We start from the raw sequence: 15,752 nt of genomic DNA, 5'->3' as shown, positions 1-15,752 counted from the left end.
GGAGGAAGCTTGGCGGGCGGTGGGGCAGCAGCTGCAGTGAGGAGCCCTCTCCAGAGCAGCAGCACGTGAGGTGGGCAGGGGACACCTGAAGCACACCTCCTGTTTTGCCATCCCTGTCACAGATTTCTCGCGGCTTTTGTACCGTAGCTTGTTCTGCTGCTCCATTTGCTGCTGCCTCTGGAGCCCAGCCAGAGGTGCTGTGGGCTGAAACACGTGGTGGTTTCCCAGGCTGGGTGATGACACTGAAGCGTTTCACCCTGTTGTTAAAGGCTCCCTGTAGCACCCTTCAGAAGCACCCATCTTGGCATTGTTGTGAATGCAGAGCCCTTCACTGTTTGTGGTCTGCCTGAGCTTTTGTTCCTCTCTTATCCTGGCACTTTGAATTTATCTGGTGGTCCAGTGAGAAAAGTCAACTGTGTTTGTGTGAGTAACTCCCGTAAAATACCTGTGAGGCATTTAAAGGAACAATTATTTATTTGTCTAATCTGAGGAATGTCATCCTCCCTGTTATTCTGACTGAGAAACCAAGACTGCTAACAAATGAAGGGATTTGACCAGTTTGGTTGTCGTAACAGGTGGCCAAAGCCTGCTGATGCCCTGTGATGTCCCCACCAACGTCCCGTTCTGTACTTCAGGGTATTGACAGGGAGTGTTTCCTAGCAGAGAAGCTGTACTGTCTTCAATTAGTTCGTTTTGGCAAGTGCCATTTTAGGTTGGCTGACAGCTTAAAGCAATTCGTGGCACTTTGGACTGTGCCTGAAAACTTTGGGGATAGCCAAAAAAAAGAGGTTACCATCAGGTGAGGTGAGCCTGCCAGTGTGTCAGCTGCTCTTCAGGAGCTGCTCGTCCAGCTCCTCCTGCAGAGTTTGTTCTCCGGTACATGCCTCTGCCGTGCTAGAGCGTAGCATGGGTGAGGGCTGGCTTCTCACTGGCAGAGTCCCTAGATCGTCAGCCCGGACCTCTTGTAGACAGCCCAAAAGCCAGGTATGAAGTGATGTGACTGTTACTGCATGCAAAGTTGTATGCAAACCAAGGCAAATCAGTACAGCTCTGCGTAGGCATGTGCAGGTCCATCACCCAGAGCTTAGGTCTCCTTGGAAAGGAGCCTGTCATCCTCTGCACCCCAGCAGAAGTTCTGCTTTCAGGTCTGTTTCATGCTTCTATCAGAAGAAGAGCAGTGGTTTGGTGGGAGAGTGTAGGACTGTCAGGAATTAGGCGTGATCCTCCTTACACGCATTATCTCTTAGCTACATGCTCCTTACCCTGAGTGATTGATTATGTAAGAGTAAGTTGGTGTTCACTCAGCAGGGCTTTCTGTAATGCAGGATAAAGTTCCCAGAGCTTGGTCTTTTCCTGCTTACTGCTCTTCAGCCTCTCCTAGTGTACATCTGGACCGCCCAGAATCAAGCGTCCCGCTCCCTGCGCTGGCCACTGGCTCCCTCCTGGCCCCCTCCAGGAGCCATGGGCACCGACTGGGAAGTGCAGCTTTTGGCCCCAACGCGGCGTGCTCCCAGTCGCTCTGCTGATGCGGCTGCTTTCCATGTGTGCTTTGTTCCACGTGAGCTTTGCCTCATTTCTGTGGAGTCTAGAAAGTTGCTGTCTCTTGTGTAACCACATATGCAGCGAAAATCTTGTGCAAATAGACAGATCTCAGTTTGCCTTTGAAATGTGGCAAGGCTTGAGCTTTTCCAGCTCTCTGCAGTCCAGAGCAATGGACATAAAACGTCCCTGTGCTCTGGCTTTTCTTAGCCTCCTCAGCCTCTCTGCCATTGGAGGAGTTGCAGAAGGGGCAAGAAGTTGCCCTTACGTAACTCATGTTCCTTTGAGGGCTTTCCAGCAGTCCTGAAACAGAGCTGACTTGCAAAGAAGAGCTCTCTTTGCAGTCCCAACTACAGCTGAAATGGAAGATGGTGGTTTGGAGCCACTGAAGCACCTGAGTATCCAAATCCAGGACCTGAGGACCACTGAGGAGTGGTTGGCTTCCAGCAGGGGGTTTGTGTCCTTTCCAGCCAAAGGCAAGGAAGGGGAGGTCTGTCCTTGGACACAGAGGAGATGTGGGAAGAGTGTAGAATCCAGCCCAGCATCAGACTTTGCATCCGCTTGAAAATCAGCAGGTGGATGTCTAGTGACAAAGACAGTGGGAGCATCTTTCCCAGAAGGCCTTCAAATTCTGTCAACTTACTCTCTGTTTTATTTGCCAGTCTTACTGGCTTTTTGTGAGTTAGAGCGCCATGCCATATCAGATGTCTAACATCCAATATCTCTTCATTGTCAGGGGCCAGCACCTGGAACTCCAGCAAATAAGGGCAAAAAATCCTGTAAGGAGCAAGAATAGATGAGCTGCCTGCAGGAGAAAGGCCTCCCTAGCTGCTGGCGGGGTTTGCCTCATGCTACACGTTGGTCATGCATTTGGTTTGCATAAGCATGCAGTTTATGAATATAACGCACTTAGATCTGTGTCCCTAATTCCAAACTTAGGTGATCAGTCCTTTACCTCAGGTGTTTTCTTTACATCCCATACCTGACACTTGAGAATTTTAGAGAATGCTTAGTCTTCTAACCCCTTGAACTTTCAATTTGGTTGTCAGCCATATCTACAGATGGAGCGTGTGGAGTGTTCAGGACTCAAAAGGACAGGGAAGATTTTATGTTCTTTGATTGAGTTTATGTATTGATCGTTTTTTGCTGCTGTTGTTTGATGAGAGATGCTAGAGCTTTCAGCACAGTTTAGTGTGGAGGCTTCGATGAAGGATCAGCTGAGATGCTCCTTTTGAGCAGACCATTCCCAGGGTGCAGGGTCAGAGAAGTCTGCTCGTGTTGGTCTGAAAGTTTACCCTGTCGCTTGTCTTAAAAAGTTGCAGTTAAATTCTGTCATAGATGAATGCATAAAAATATGTCTTGGAATTAGAACACTTTGCAGTTCTAGGGAAAAAAAAAAAAGAAATATAGTTTTCTGTGTAGGTTGCAAAAATGTTTGGTACCATTTCCCACCCCCACCATCACTACCAGTACCACTGATACTTGGGAGGGGAAGCTTCCTTTTTATTTCCTTCACCAGTGAACAAGACAGCTGCAAATTCAGGACTGGCCTGATCAATAACATCACCAGGAAGAATGCTTTGGTACACTTGAAATTTCACGTGTAGGCTCCCTTTGGAAAGGAGAACCTCTGCTGTGCTTCTGCATGAAGACAGGAGATTGTGTTGTTCCTTGGGTTTAGGTTGTGACCTTGCAGTAGGTACAGCCTTATGAGCCTCTGAGACAGGACCTCTGAGTCTGAGGCCTCTCTAGGCTACTGCCTGTGGCACTAGCGTCTGACTTGAGGTTCTTGTAGGTTGTGTCTCTTGTTCTTGGATATAAATGTAGCAGGAGGAGAGGTCTGAGTCTCTAGCTTTACCCAGTACAGCAGCAATAACTACAGTGGAGCTGTATCTTTTACATATGTTAGATTAAAAGCAGTCCTGTGATGTGACATTTCACTGGCTGCCCAACCTAGTACCGAACACAAGCTCTTACAAAAAAAACCAGCAATCCCAGTCGTGTAACATCAGATCCTCCTCTGGTATGGAAGAAAGTCAGCCAAGCTACACTTGAATGCCAACAGCTGAGGGACAGGGACATATGTTTTGCTAAAAAATACACGGTCATGTTTTTTTCTCGGGTCTAGGCTGTGTAATATCATGTGACAGACCCAAATATCCATGGTAACATCCGATGAAAAATAGAAGAGAGCTTACCATATTTTATTATTTGAGAGTCTTATGGGAGTCTGAGACCAGCTCAGAAGTTTGTGAATCTAGGTTTACAGCTGGGGCTATCACTGTACAGAGCTGTAAATAGACAGGTCACTTCTGTGGGAGATCCAAGTGCTGTTGTGCAGATCCAGGAAGCAGGTCACCAGATGACTTTGTTTCACTACCCTTTTGCTCTGTAGCCTGTCTCCCAGGGCATCACTCATGATTTCAAAATCTCAAGAGCATGTATTTAAACCAACTTGCCAGAGAAAAGCTCCTTCCTTTCCTTCTTATTAATGCTTCTTGCATATCATCTGATGCCTGTGTGTAAATAGAGAGAGTGTGATAGAAACCTGTGTTTCAATCATTTAGCCATGCTACATCAAGTTGGAGACATTTGAGCAGTAGATCAGTGTCCTGAACATGCTTTGTAGTTGTTAGGGAACAGTTCAAATTCCTGGTTAAGGTCAAGATGGCCAAGAGCTACTCCATTTATCAGTGTCAAGCTCATACTCATTGTATTTCCTGCTTGTGAAAGATGTGAGCTGTATACAGCTTAGGAAGGGAGCAGGCACCAGTGGTTCACTACAGCACCACCTGTGAAACAATTCCCTTTGTAATGTGGTTATTGGCATATGGAGAAAAGCTATCATGGCCACCTGTAGGTACCTTAAATACACTGCTGCTTTGACTTGTATTGCTCCCAGCTCTTTATGGTGGCATCATGGAAATGGCATGTCTGTTGTGGGGAGATTTTCTGTTTCATATCCTACAAACCAATTCAGAGGAGGGCTCTGAATACAGGGAAGAGCCTCCTTGCCCATAAATCACAAGAAAACAGTATCAAAAGCATTGGCCTGCATAGGAAATGGTATATATCAGGTGTTGGCTGGTAGTTCCCAAAAACCGCTCAAAGCTCCCGAAGCATGTCTAAAATGTATTATTTTTTTGTGGTGTGCACAGAATACATGGTTTGGAGTTCTCAGAGGACAGCAGTCTGCAACTGTGAAGCGCTGCCAGCTGGGCTGGCTTTCACTGCCATTCAGCAACACTGCTGCTATTCCAAGCTCCTGTTTTAATTTGAAACAGTCTTCTCTTTATCTAATCATTCAAAACTAAAATCTACATGGAAAGAAAACAGCTCCTTAAGTGGGAAGGCCAAGAATGAGTCCTGAGGCAACTGTGGCTGATAAAGTTGAGGCCATAAACAGTAACCAAGAAATGGCAGCTGTCCAGTCTGTCCTGCTTTTGAGCTTGCACTTACAGTATTTTCCTTGTTTTCTCAGAAGAATAAAGTGATCAAGTGTTGATGAGACCTATTTAATTGTAAATTATGCCTCAGCCCCCCCCTGTTCTTCCACCTACAGCTGATAGGGTTTTCAAAGATAAAGCTTTCCTTCTGCTTATTCCTGAAAATTCCACTCAGCAAGCCAGATTTCTCTTTACTACCATAGTAGCAGTACCAGTGTTAAAAGTACATGAAATGCTTTGATTTTGGTGGTGTTGTTGGTGAGGATTTTGTAGTCGAGTCATTCTAAAATGGAATGGTAATAAAATGAAGGGTTACAACCTATGTCAGATGTTTTTGGAGGAACTACATACTGGCACGGTTGTGACTTTTCTTATAACGTGGTAGGTAAAGGAATTACTGATTCATTGCTTAAGTGTTTCTGTCATAAAATGATGATCTATAGCTTTTCTTTTGTAGGTCAATGTTGTATTGGTTACAAAATAGACTAACATTCCGTGGGTCTAGTAAGATACGTGCACTCTCATTGCTGTGGGAAAGTGATTAAAGGCAGAGGATGAAGAATCTTCGCCCTATTCAGGGACCTCAAAAAGGCACAAATCCAAGTTTGCCGACATGAAATCCATGTCTGTCACTTGCAGGTTTTCCTCACAGGCCACTGAAAAACAAAGTCTAATTGCTTTGGAGTCAGAATCTCACAGCTGTATTGGAATCTGACATTTTTAGGCAAAGAAATCATAAACACAAGAATCTCATCCTCTTTTCTGGCCTTGCTGTTCCTGAGGGGCTTCTCTTAGGACCTCTTGGCCTCCCACTCTTGAGCTCCACTTTCATTTGTAGTGTTGGCGTGTTTGGTGGTATCTTACACCAGGTTGGGTTTTGCTGACGCAGGAAATGCAACAGGATTATTGTGTAATAGCTGGTAAGTCTTCATTCTGAAAAATGTCAGGCAGGAGTGTTTGTGGGAAGAAGTAGAACAGCAAACCCAACAAATGTCTGCCCCTAGCCTGCAAGTGTTGGATCTTGTTTATATTTAATGAGATGCTTCCAAGTAAAATGTATCTGTAAGCATTTGTAGAGTTGGGGTCTCGAATCCTATGGCCTGCACTTGTTCCTAGGGCATAATTCCCGTCTTTCCTATAAATATCATTCAGTATCTGTCATTAACAGCTAACCTGTTTTTCTCTTCTTTCAGGGAACAGTGCTGAAAAATGGCACGGAAACCTTTGAAGCCTGGGAGGATCCTCCTCCACCAGTCTACATGCAGTTCTACTTTTTTAATGTGACCAATCCTTTAGAAGTGCTTCAAGGTGATACTCCTCTTGTAGAGGAAATAGGGCCGTACACTTACAGGTAGGACCATTTTGCAGTTTTCACATTTCACTAAACCTGTTCTATCTGAGGAAACCAAAAAGTATGATCCAGAAGGCTTGGGATCCCATGCTAGGAGAAAACTTCACTGTTAATGTGCAAGTAGAAGTTTATTCAGGGATCATACAGCACTTGGACCGTACCACTAGGCTGACACTTGGAGAACCTGCCATCAGTTTCAGATGAAGCCAGTGACCTGTGTCATATTTGGAGCAAGATTTTGCTGGTGTGCTGCTGTTCCTCAGCTGCTGAACACAGAGGAAGTTGTTAGCACCCTGGCTTACTGTCTTACCAGAGAAAACCCATTGACTGGGTGGGTGATATCTGGGCAGAGGAGTGTTGCATAAAACCATGACTCATGTGTTCACTCAGAAATTAGTTCCTAGCTGAAGTTGCACAATTTGCATCAGTGAAAATGTAGTCAGAAAACGCGTTAGAGAATGGTACTACAGGGATCTTCCTCAGCTAACCCTCACTATAAATCGTAGATTCAGACACATCTGCCATTTTTGCAGACAGCAAGACTTACTAAGGCCACGTGTGGTGTTGGAGCTTACCCAGCCTTTTGAACTCTCCTTTTGTGTGGTATTCCTGAATAGTCCAAGTCTGCTGCATGTAGAGAGGCTTTAAAGTCATTTCAGAAGTGGGGTTTCCTTCAGAGCTTTATTCTTCTCTGCTGCATTCAGCATTGTAAAGCAGGCAGGAGAAAAGATAGAGAAGCTTTTGAGTTTTTGGGCTTGTCTTCAGGTCTCTAGGATAAAGCTGATAATTAGTCAGTGGTATATTCTCTGTGTCAGGAAGATAAACAGAGCCACTCACACTGGTCAATGGCTTAGGGGAGGCCCAGGTAAAGCTGCTGTTTTGTGCCTTGCTGAAGGAGAGCCTTCCCCTGCAACTCAGGCCACAGGCTGGCCAGGATCTGGGAGCGGGTGGAGCAGTGCAGGCTCTCCCTGAACTGTTTATTGGTGTACGAGGGAGGGAGCCTGCCTGTTTCAGTTGCTTCTGGTTTGCTTGGTTAGCCCAATCTCGACATGTTTGAACAGGTTTCGATTGTGCTGTGCTCTGACAGAGGAAAGGTAGAAAGTGGAGTGCTCTTTTCCAGCAGATTCTTTAATCCTTGCCTAGCTGTGGCTGCCGACTCTTTCCAGACTGTCAGCGATGGGTGGGGAAGAGAGGAGGAGTGAGGGAGGAGAGGGAGAAGGGAGGGATGTCGCAGACATACTGCACACTAGAGCCAGAAAATAAATCCCATAAATCCCATGTAGCAAAGTGTTAAAGACTCATTTTGGTTTAGCATATGGTATAACACCTAAAATGCCCCACTGTGAAGTGCATGGCTCAGTGTTGTTATAAAACAGGGTACTGGGGAGAAAGGCTGGAAATGAACTGGCCCAGAGAAGGAGAGGAAAAAATTCTAATGAGCAACAGAGAGGAGGTGGGATTGCTAAACAGAATCTCTTCCTGCATACTTTTCCTGCAATTCATAGTTTTGACCAAGGTACATTGTAAACTCAGTTAGCACAGGGGTAGATTCTGTAACAAAAATGTAGTACCACTGTTGTTTTTGAATCCTGGAAGCTGAATTTGCAGCATATAAAATAATTAATTATGAAGTGCAAGCTGCTTATCTGCCCAAGCCTGCTGAGTCCCAAACAACGCTTGAATATTATCTGGTCTTGCATACAATTACAGCTTTTTGTCTTTAGCATCTGAAGTCCTCCTACTCATATCCCTATTCAAGGAGTATTGTTTTCCTCTCTGTCCCTTTTAGGGTTGGAGAGACTTCTCAGGTTAACTCTGGCCTATTTTAAGGGAGGCACTTTACAACTGTCCATCTCCATCCCCTAGCCTTAGGGTATAAAGTAGATTGCTGTACAACAGGCTCTTGCAAAATCAAGCTGGAAGTCTGGCCAGACCAAAATATTCCAGGGTAGTAGGGATGTTGAAGAGTGACAGATAAGCTGTTTGTATAAGGGAGATGAGAAATGGTTGGTTTCTAACCAGAACAGCTTCATGGGCCTTTCCAGTTTGCTTTAAATCTGGAAAACTGAACCAGAGTAATAGAGCCTGTCATGAAGCTGCCTTAGTGGATCCAGCTCAGTGTGAGCCTGAGCCAGCCAGTGCTGCAGAGTTGTATGGGTTTGTTTGTAAGATGGTTGTGGCAAGTAACTGAATGACAGTTACGGCTTGTGTTTCAAGTTAATTAAAATCTGACTTCCTCATCAGGCCAGCAGGTAGCATTTGATGTTCCTTGTCAATTGCACTCGTTTGTCAGCAATCCTGAGTTTTATGCTGCTTGTCTGAGTGCTTAGACAATAACAGGAGCAACCTCCCCGGCTGTGAGTAGTTGTCATCAAAAATTCAAGTGAATTTCTGTTGCGTGCAACATTCCTGCCTGAGAATTAAAGGAGAAGAGCTAAAATGAGGCTTGTTTTGTGGTTGTGTCAAGTGTAAGCCCAGAAGTCCTAGTGCAAAGTACTTTGAAGCCAGCAGGAAGATTCTGGTAGGTTCTTAGGTCAGGTTAATGAGACTTCCACGAAGCCTACGTCTTGTTCTGCCTGGGAGTGAATTTTGCCTGCAGCAAAGAGGCGAAACTTTTGTTTTCAAATTGTACTTCAGGGATGAAGTCCCATATCTAGTGCCTTTAAATCCTTCTGTGCTGTCTGAAGTTGTTCTCATACCTTGGAGGTTTTTAAAGACAAGGCAAAAATATAAATTGCAATTAACATGTGGGGTGGCCCCCTGCGTTTGGAAGCCCCCTGTGAGGTCTGATTTAGCTTGCACTGACACAAAGGGGAATTCTGTTGCTGACAGTAGCAGTAGCAAAAAATAATCTAATCCTAATGAACTGAAAATCCCACCCTTTATATTCCTAAAGCAATAGAACAGCCGTAAGTTACTTGCAGTTAATGTTATATGTACTTGTTTAACTTGACTGGAGAGCAAACTCTCTTATTTTTCAGAGAATACAGGCCAAGAGTGCACGTTCAGTTTTTGGACAACGGAACCAAAGTGTCTGCTCTGAATCCAAAGACATACATATTTGAACCTCAGAAGTCAGTTGGAAACCCTGAAGTGGACCTGATTAGAACAATTAATATTCCTGCAGTGGTGAGTTCTCTTTCATTTCTGCTTGGAAATCATCGTAACACACTTGAGCAGCATGTTGCTTCATAGTGTCTCTCCCTTTGTGGTAGATAAATGTGTTTGAAGAACGAGAAAGGCAGCTTATGTCTGGGGCAGATGCTACATTCAGTTTTGGTTTGGACTGTGTGGGTTTGGTTTTTCTTTATGATGTTCCTCCCTCACCTTACACCTCTGTAGCATTAGTGCCTCACTCTTGTGCTGAGAGCTGACACACACTTCAGAGGTGATCAGAAATCAGGCTTGTGGCTTTCTAAATTTCTAAGTGAAACTAGGGAGTTACGGATGTCAAGTGAATTGGAGGGACTCTGACTTTGGAATGAGGCAGTTTGGAATGCTTGGGGTTGGGTTTGTCAAAACTGCAAAAACTGCCTCTAAGTCTGGATCTCAACCTGAAAAAAATATTATTGCAGAGGAGCTTTGGATACAGCTGAATGAAAAGGTGCCCTCAGAATGAAATGAAAGATAAAACATGCACCCCCAAACTGTGTTAGAAGCAAGTACTCTGCAAAGAAAGTCTTGGTTTGGTGATCAGAGGCAGACCATTATTTGTGGTATCATACAGGGACAGTATGAGAAGAAGCAGATCTAAAGCTGACATACCTGGCAAAGGAAATTAGACTGTACTGAATTACTTGCTGGTTGTGTCACTAAGCCTTTACTTCCCATACTACTTTAATTGGCTTCAATTACAGGGTACATTCCTTTCTACTTTTGCCTCAGCATTTCCAAAAAGTCTTGTCTGATTTTATGAATGAATACATAAATGCACTGTATATAGTAGTGGAGACGACTCAGCTTACTAGAAGTTGTAAACGTTACAGTTGGGGTATTCAGAGTGTCTCCCAGGCACTTGAGTGGTGGTAAGTATTATTTCGTTAAGGTTTTTGGCTGTGGTGCATTGTAACAGGCAGTACTAGAACTACAGGCTGGTTCGCCCAAGGAATATTCCTTCTTTTGTTTTTGCCTTTTTAAAGATACATTGTAAAATTATTTGTCAGCTAGGTAGGAAATAAATTTTGGTGTTGTTTACATTTTGGAGAAATGGGTATCTCTTCAAAATGGCTTTTAAAAATGTAAACCAAGACTTCTTACAGGTGAAATTCACAGCTCATCTCCAGCTGTAATACACTTATGAAATTCAAGCTGGTTAGAAAGCGGTTTTGCACATTTCACATAAAATCCATTCTAAAGACTATAGCATGGAGCTGAGTTTGTTGTGTGCCAGTGCCAGGCTGAAGGGGAATCTACAAGAACACATCCCTGGGGGAGAAAAGCTGAAGAACCTGTTAGCCAGCACATGACTTGGTGTGAGCAGAAGAAACAAAACTGAAAACACAGCTGAAAGTGCGGTGCTGAAATGTGTCTTTTTGTGTCTGCAGCTGATGTTATTTATTCTACAGGAAATCTGACCATTGTTCCCTTTTTCCAATCCCCTGGCAGACTGCCATGGAGTGGACCAGGTCAACCCCTCTTCAGTTTGCCACAGAGGTGCTGCTGCTCCTGTATCAAGAATCCCTGTTTACAGTTCACACCGTTCATGAGTTACTGTGGGGCTACAAAGACAAGCTCCTGTCAGCCATTCATATTCTGCACCCGGAGATCGATCCAGTGTTTGGTTTATTTAACAAGGTGACTGCTCTGCAAGACTTGCTGATGCTTTAGGTGGGGAGTGACCATGGTGGCTTGAATAACATAGGCTTCATGGGGCTGGTTGTGCCAATTACCTTCATAATTTCCTGAAGTTGTGTGTTATTTCTGTGCTGGAGCTGTTACCAGTGTCCACAGTGTTTCTGGTGGCATATCATTTTAGGCTGTGGGGACTCCTTGTTTCTTGGAGATCATCTGCAGTGCTCAGGTTATTTTCTATGTGTTTATATTTTTTGGCTAAGGGCTATTTTCTCAGTGGCAGATTCAAAAGACAAAAAAAAAGGCTAATCTAATGTTCTCATCGCTTCACTTGAGTGGTGTAAGAATCTACCCCAGTCACTTCCACCTCGTTAATGACTTGCACGTACCTCAGAGGGAGTCCATCACTCCTAGAGTGGATTTGAAGAGATGACAGCTTAAACTCCTGCCACCCCATTGGAGCTCCTAGTCAGGTTTTAATAGAGTGAGCAAAGTGATTAAAAATTTGTGTGTCTCTTTGCAGATGAATGGAACTGATGATGGAGAATATGTTTTTCTGAGTGGGGAAACAGACTACCTTAACTTCTCAAGGATTGTGGAATGGAAAGGAAAAGAGTAAGTTTTTCATTGTGGTGTGGTCTCTTAAGTATTGTTTACAAAAAAAAAGGGTCCTTTTATTCTGAGGGTGGCAGTAGCTCTTGACTGGCGCCAGTTCAAAGAGACTATAGGTGCAATTTAAACCCATTTTAATCCTCTTTTTTGTTAGTGGCTCCGAGGCAAGAGGACTTAGGTCTGTACTGGTCTGATTCCCATCTGCTTAGCCCATGAGCAGCCATCCCCTGACCACCGCTCAAAGCTCTTTTAACCCTTGCTGTCTTTGTTTTGTTTTCTTCAGGTCATTGAGCTGGTGGACAACAGAGACATGTAACATGATCAATGGAACAGATGGGACATCCTTCCACCCGCTCATCAGCAAAGATGAGAACATTTATATCTTTTCTTCTGATTTCTGCAGGTAAGGAGAAGAAAAAGTCATTCCAACTTTAAAGCAGTGCATTTGTATCCATTCCTGTTGAGGTTTCATGTTAAGCTGGTATTTTTCCTCCTGTGACTTTATTTAACAGTACGAGCATTCTGCTTTTATTCCTGGTATGAAAGATGAGAGAGTTACACCAAAAATAAAACAATCTGCATCAAGTCTGTGCTAAAACAGACAAAGACAGTCTGGATTGCTTTGCAAGACTAGTAATGGTGGACTGGAAGAATTTATGTGAACTTTGCCCAAAGCTTCTTTCCCCCAAAACCTTTCTCTGTGCTTAGCTTTTTCAGAGGACCTAGACTGCTTGCTTCAGAGATTCATGACTTGACATAATGCCGTTTAAAATGCAACAAGACGCAGAAAGTCTTGAGTGTTTCTTTCTTTATGTTACACTTTGTCTCCTCCCTTGCCCATTTCTCTATCCGTGAAGAGCAAAACCGATCTGAGATTCTCTGATTAAGTCAATACAGATGGGTGCTACACAAAGTTCAGGACTTACCAAATGCTTTTGTTTTCCACAACTGTGCCTCTTTCTTTGTCCCTCCGAGTACCATGGACCAGTACTGCCTCAGTGTAGGCAGCGGTGTCCCAGCAGCAGCACCGCTGGTGCAGGGTCATCTGGTTTGTGCAGCAGCAGGATGATGAGATGTGTGTTTGCTGACCAAAAGGCTATTGAATTTAGTGCAGATCATTGGAATGAGTTTAAACCAAGCCGGTAGCTTATTGCGAACCGAAGCCGATACACAGGCATCAGCAAAGAGGCACCTGCAGCAGGTGTGCCGGAGGCTAACAAACCTGGGTCTGGCTTTTCTTCCTGGCAGATCCCTGTACGTGGTGTACGACAGCTCCGGCAGCGTGGCGGGCATCCCGACGTACCGCTTCGTGCCCTCCGCCATGGTGTTTGCCAACACCAGCGTCAACCCGGACAACGCCGGCTTCTGCGTCCCGCCGGGGAACTGCCCTGGCGCGGGCGTCCTCAACGTCAGCGTCTGCAAGCAAGGTGTGAGGCCAGACTGCAGGGGTGGCAGTGGGAATGTGTTCCTGCTTCCTGTCTGAAATACATGAAGATGTGAGGCCTGTAGGGTCATGACTGTGCTCAGCGAAATCGGCCACCAACAAGTGTCTGTAAAATGGGGTGAATGTAAGATGTCTGAGGAGATGTTCCTGTGTGATGCTGTCTGCTCCAGCTATGACTAAACCAAGGAGTCAGAAGGAAGTACCAGGACTTTAGTGAACAGCTCGGGCATTTATCCTCTGCCCTTATCCAGGTAGTTGTTCACATCTGAGTAGCTGGATGAAGAGTGCACAGGTCCAGCATGCAAAGCTTGAGACGTGAAGCCGTGCTGATGCTGCACAAGGGAACATTTGGCTTATTCTGAAGTCAAAGTGTTGATTCTGTAGCTCCACAGTGGACTTCTCCTTTCACTGTAAATGGCACAGCAGGAAGAGTTTTGAGGTCCCCAAAGACCTCCCCAAATCCTGCTCTGCCTTTTTTTAACGTGGTGAATTTCTGTGTCTTCACATTCTAGGTGCTCCAATATTTCTGTCAGCTCCACATTTTTACCAAGCAGACCCAAAATTCATAGAGGACATAGAGGGCATGCACCCAAAAAAGGAATATCATGAGACATTTCTGGACATCAACCCTGTAAGTGCAGCCTTTTTAGAAGGGTCTTTAGGTGGATCCAAGCATGTGGGTTTAAGTCACCTTCTTGGGTGGTGTGTATCAACATAGTCCCATTGACCTACAGGAAGCCCTTCTAGTCTATGTGGAACTGCTCTATTTGTGTTTGCTTGCATAGAGCAAACGTTGCTGGATAGCAAGAATTAAAATACTTTTCCCATTGTGCCTGTGCGATTAGAGATGCCATCAGACTGGTAACGTGATGAAGGGGTTGAGATATTTTTTAGAAGCAGATTAGGGTCCCTCTCTTCACCTTTCAATCCCAACCATCTGTGTTCTCTCCAAGTTGAAGAAGTGAGGTATGTGGATCAAAAGAGCAAATCAGTGAAGATTGAGTGTATGTTGGACCAAGTTTAGACAGCATGGAGTCATGTGAGGAGAGATACAGAAGTGTGGTGGTTAGGTCTTTCATGGAAGTCTACAGGGTTGTTGGTATTCACCGTGAAGTGGCAGAAATAAAGGGAACTTGCAGTTGCTAGTCTGTGGTTTTACACTTGGAGTTTAATACCATTAGGCACCTCAGCACCACAGAGCTGCTCACTCACTCCTCCTGAGGCAGGAAAGGGGAGAGAATCACAGGAATAAAAGTGGGAAAAGTCAGGCTGAGGGGGAAAAAAAACCAAACCAAAACACAAGTGATGCAGAAACATCCCAGTTGGTCACCACCAGCCAGTCCTTGAGCAACAGCAGCCCTGGCAAACTTCCTACCCAGTTTTTCATCACTGAGCATGACGTTATATGGTGTGGGACTTCCCTTTGGCCAGTTGAGTCAGCTGGCCTGGCTGTGTCTCCTGCCAGCTTCTTGCGCACCCACAGGCTCTGCTGTCATGGCAGGGTGAGGAACAGGAAAGGCCTTGGCTGTGTAAGCACTGTTCAGCAGTAATTAAAACATCGTGTGTTATCAACACTGTTTTCATCTCAATTCCAAAGCACAGCTACTACAAAGATTAATTCTGTCCCTGCTACAACCAGTACAACAGCGATCTCTAAATCGGAAACGAGAACAAAGAGCTGTAGGTGGGAGCCTCTTCCAAAGCTACAGCTGGATCTGGACAGAAGGATCTCTCTGTAGCCAAGTGTGGGTTAGCTCGGCACGATGGCTCCTTTATCTTGGTTGCAGCCCCTTCACATCTCCTTAATTAAGAGGCAGAGTGGAATGTAGGGATAGGAGTTACGTGGGAATCTTGGTGAAGGGAAAGAAATAATAATCTTAAGTGGGTCTTGTCTTGCCTGGTCAGGTCTATGCTAGTAAAAATACTAGGTTGTAATGTTCCAGTTCCTGTTATTTCATGTTTACTTTTTTTTTATTTTTGACACTCTGATTTCTTTTATTCCCCAGCTGACAGGGCTTGTCCTGCAAGGAGCCAAGCGGATGCAGATCAATGTTCATGTCAGAAAACTACCAGAGTTTTTGTAAGTCTCCTCTGCTGCCAGAGTATCTCTGATCTGATTTGATATTCAAAATGAATTTGTCTGCAGCTTTCAGATGGAATATGGGTTGGAGAGATAATGTAAAAGAGAGAGGGGAAATCCAGACAAATCTCAGTTACAAGTGACAGTATCCCTTTATGTGTTCCCTTCATCTTGGGTCATTCTGACATGTTGATTTGCTTGTCACCCATGCTGCGTGGGAACTATTCTTCCCACTTGGCTTCTGAGCTGATGTTTACTGGCACAGCTTTGTTCAGAAGTATTTTACCTGCCCGATCCTCGCAGGAGAGTGGGTGAAGTTTCTTCACAACAGCACCACCTTGGTTTCTAGTGCCCAGGAGCCGTTACATTAGCACAACTTACACATAAGCTGCTATTTCATGTGTGCCAAATGTTGGGGGGTTTGCTGCTGTGCGCCTGCTGCTTGGACAATAGTTTCTGTGTTTTACAAACAGGAGTAACCTTCAACAT

The 15,752-nt window shown here is 44.7% G+C and overlaps 1 protein-coding gene across 1 annotated transcript in view; it reads left to right on the top strand.

The window, feature by feature from the left end:
• The window catches only part of SCARB2 (scavenger receptor class B, member 2), a 19,174-nt gene that overhangs the window by 414 nt on the left and 3,008 nt on the right, over window positions 1–15,752 (top strand). Inside the window, exons 2-9 of the mRNA XM_008940613.1 lie at window positions 6,179–6,336; window positions 9,318–9,465; window positions 10,942–11,130; window positions 11,651–11,742; window positions 12,023–12,142; window positions 12,988–13,166; window positions 13,696–13,814; window positions 15,190–15,263. Of these exons, the coding sequence (XP_008938861.1) occupies window positions 6,179–6,336; window positions 9,318–9,465; window positions 10,942–11,130; window positions 11,651–11,742; window positions 12,023–12,142; window positions 12,988–13,166; window positions 13,696–13,814; window positions 15,190–15,263 (1,079 nt within the window). The remainder of the gene's footprint in view (window positions 1–6,178; window positions 6,337–9,317; window positions 9,466–10,941; window positions 11,131–11,650; window positions 11,743–12,022; window positions 12,143–12,987; window positions 13,167–13,695; window positions 13,815–15,189; window positions 15,264–15,752) is intronic.

This window comes from Merops nubicus, unplaced genomic scaffold (assembly GCF_000691845.1).
Source record: "Merops nubicus isolate BGI_N331 unplaced genomic scaffold, ASM69184v1 scaffold34455, whole genome shotgun sequence".
NCBI classification, from domain to species: domain Eukaryota; kingdom Metazoa; phylum Chordata; class Aves; order Coraciiformes; family Meropidae; genus Merops; species Merops nubicus.
The sequence above is the reverse complement of the archived record's forward strand: the minus strand, read 5'-3'. Positions and strand labels throughout refer to the sequence as shown.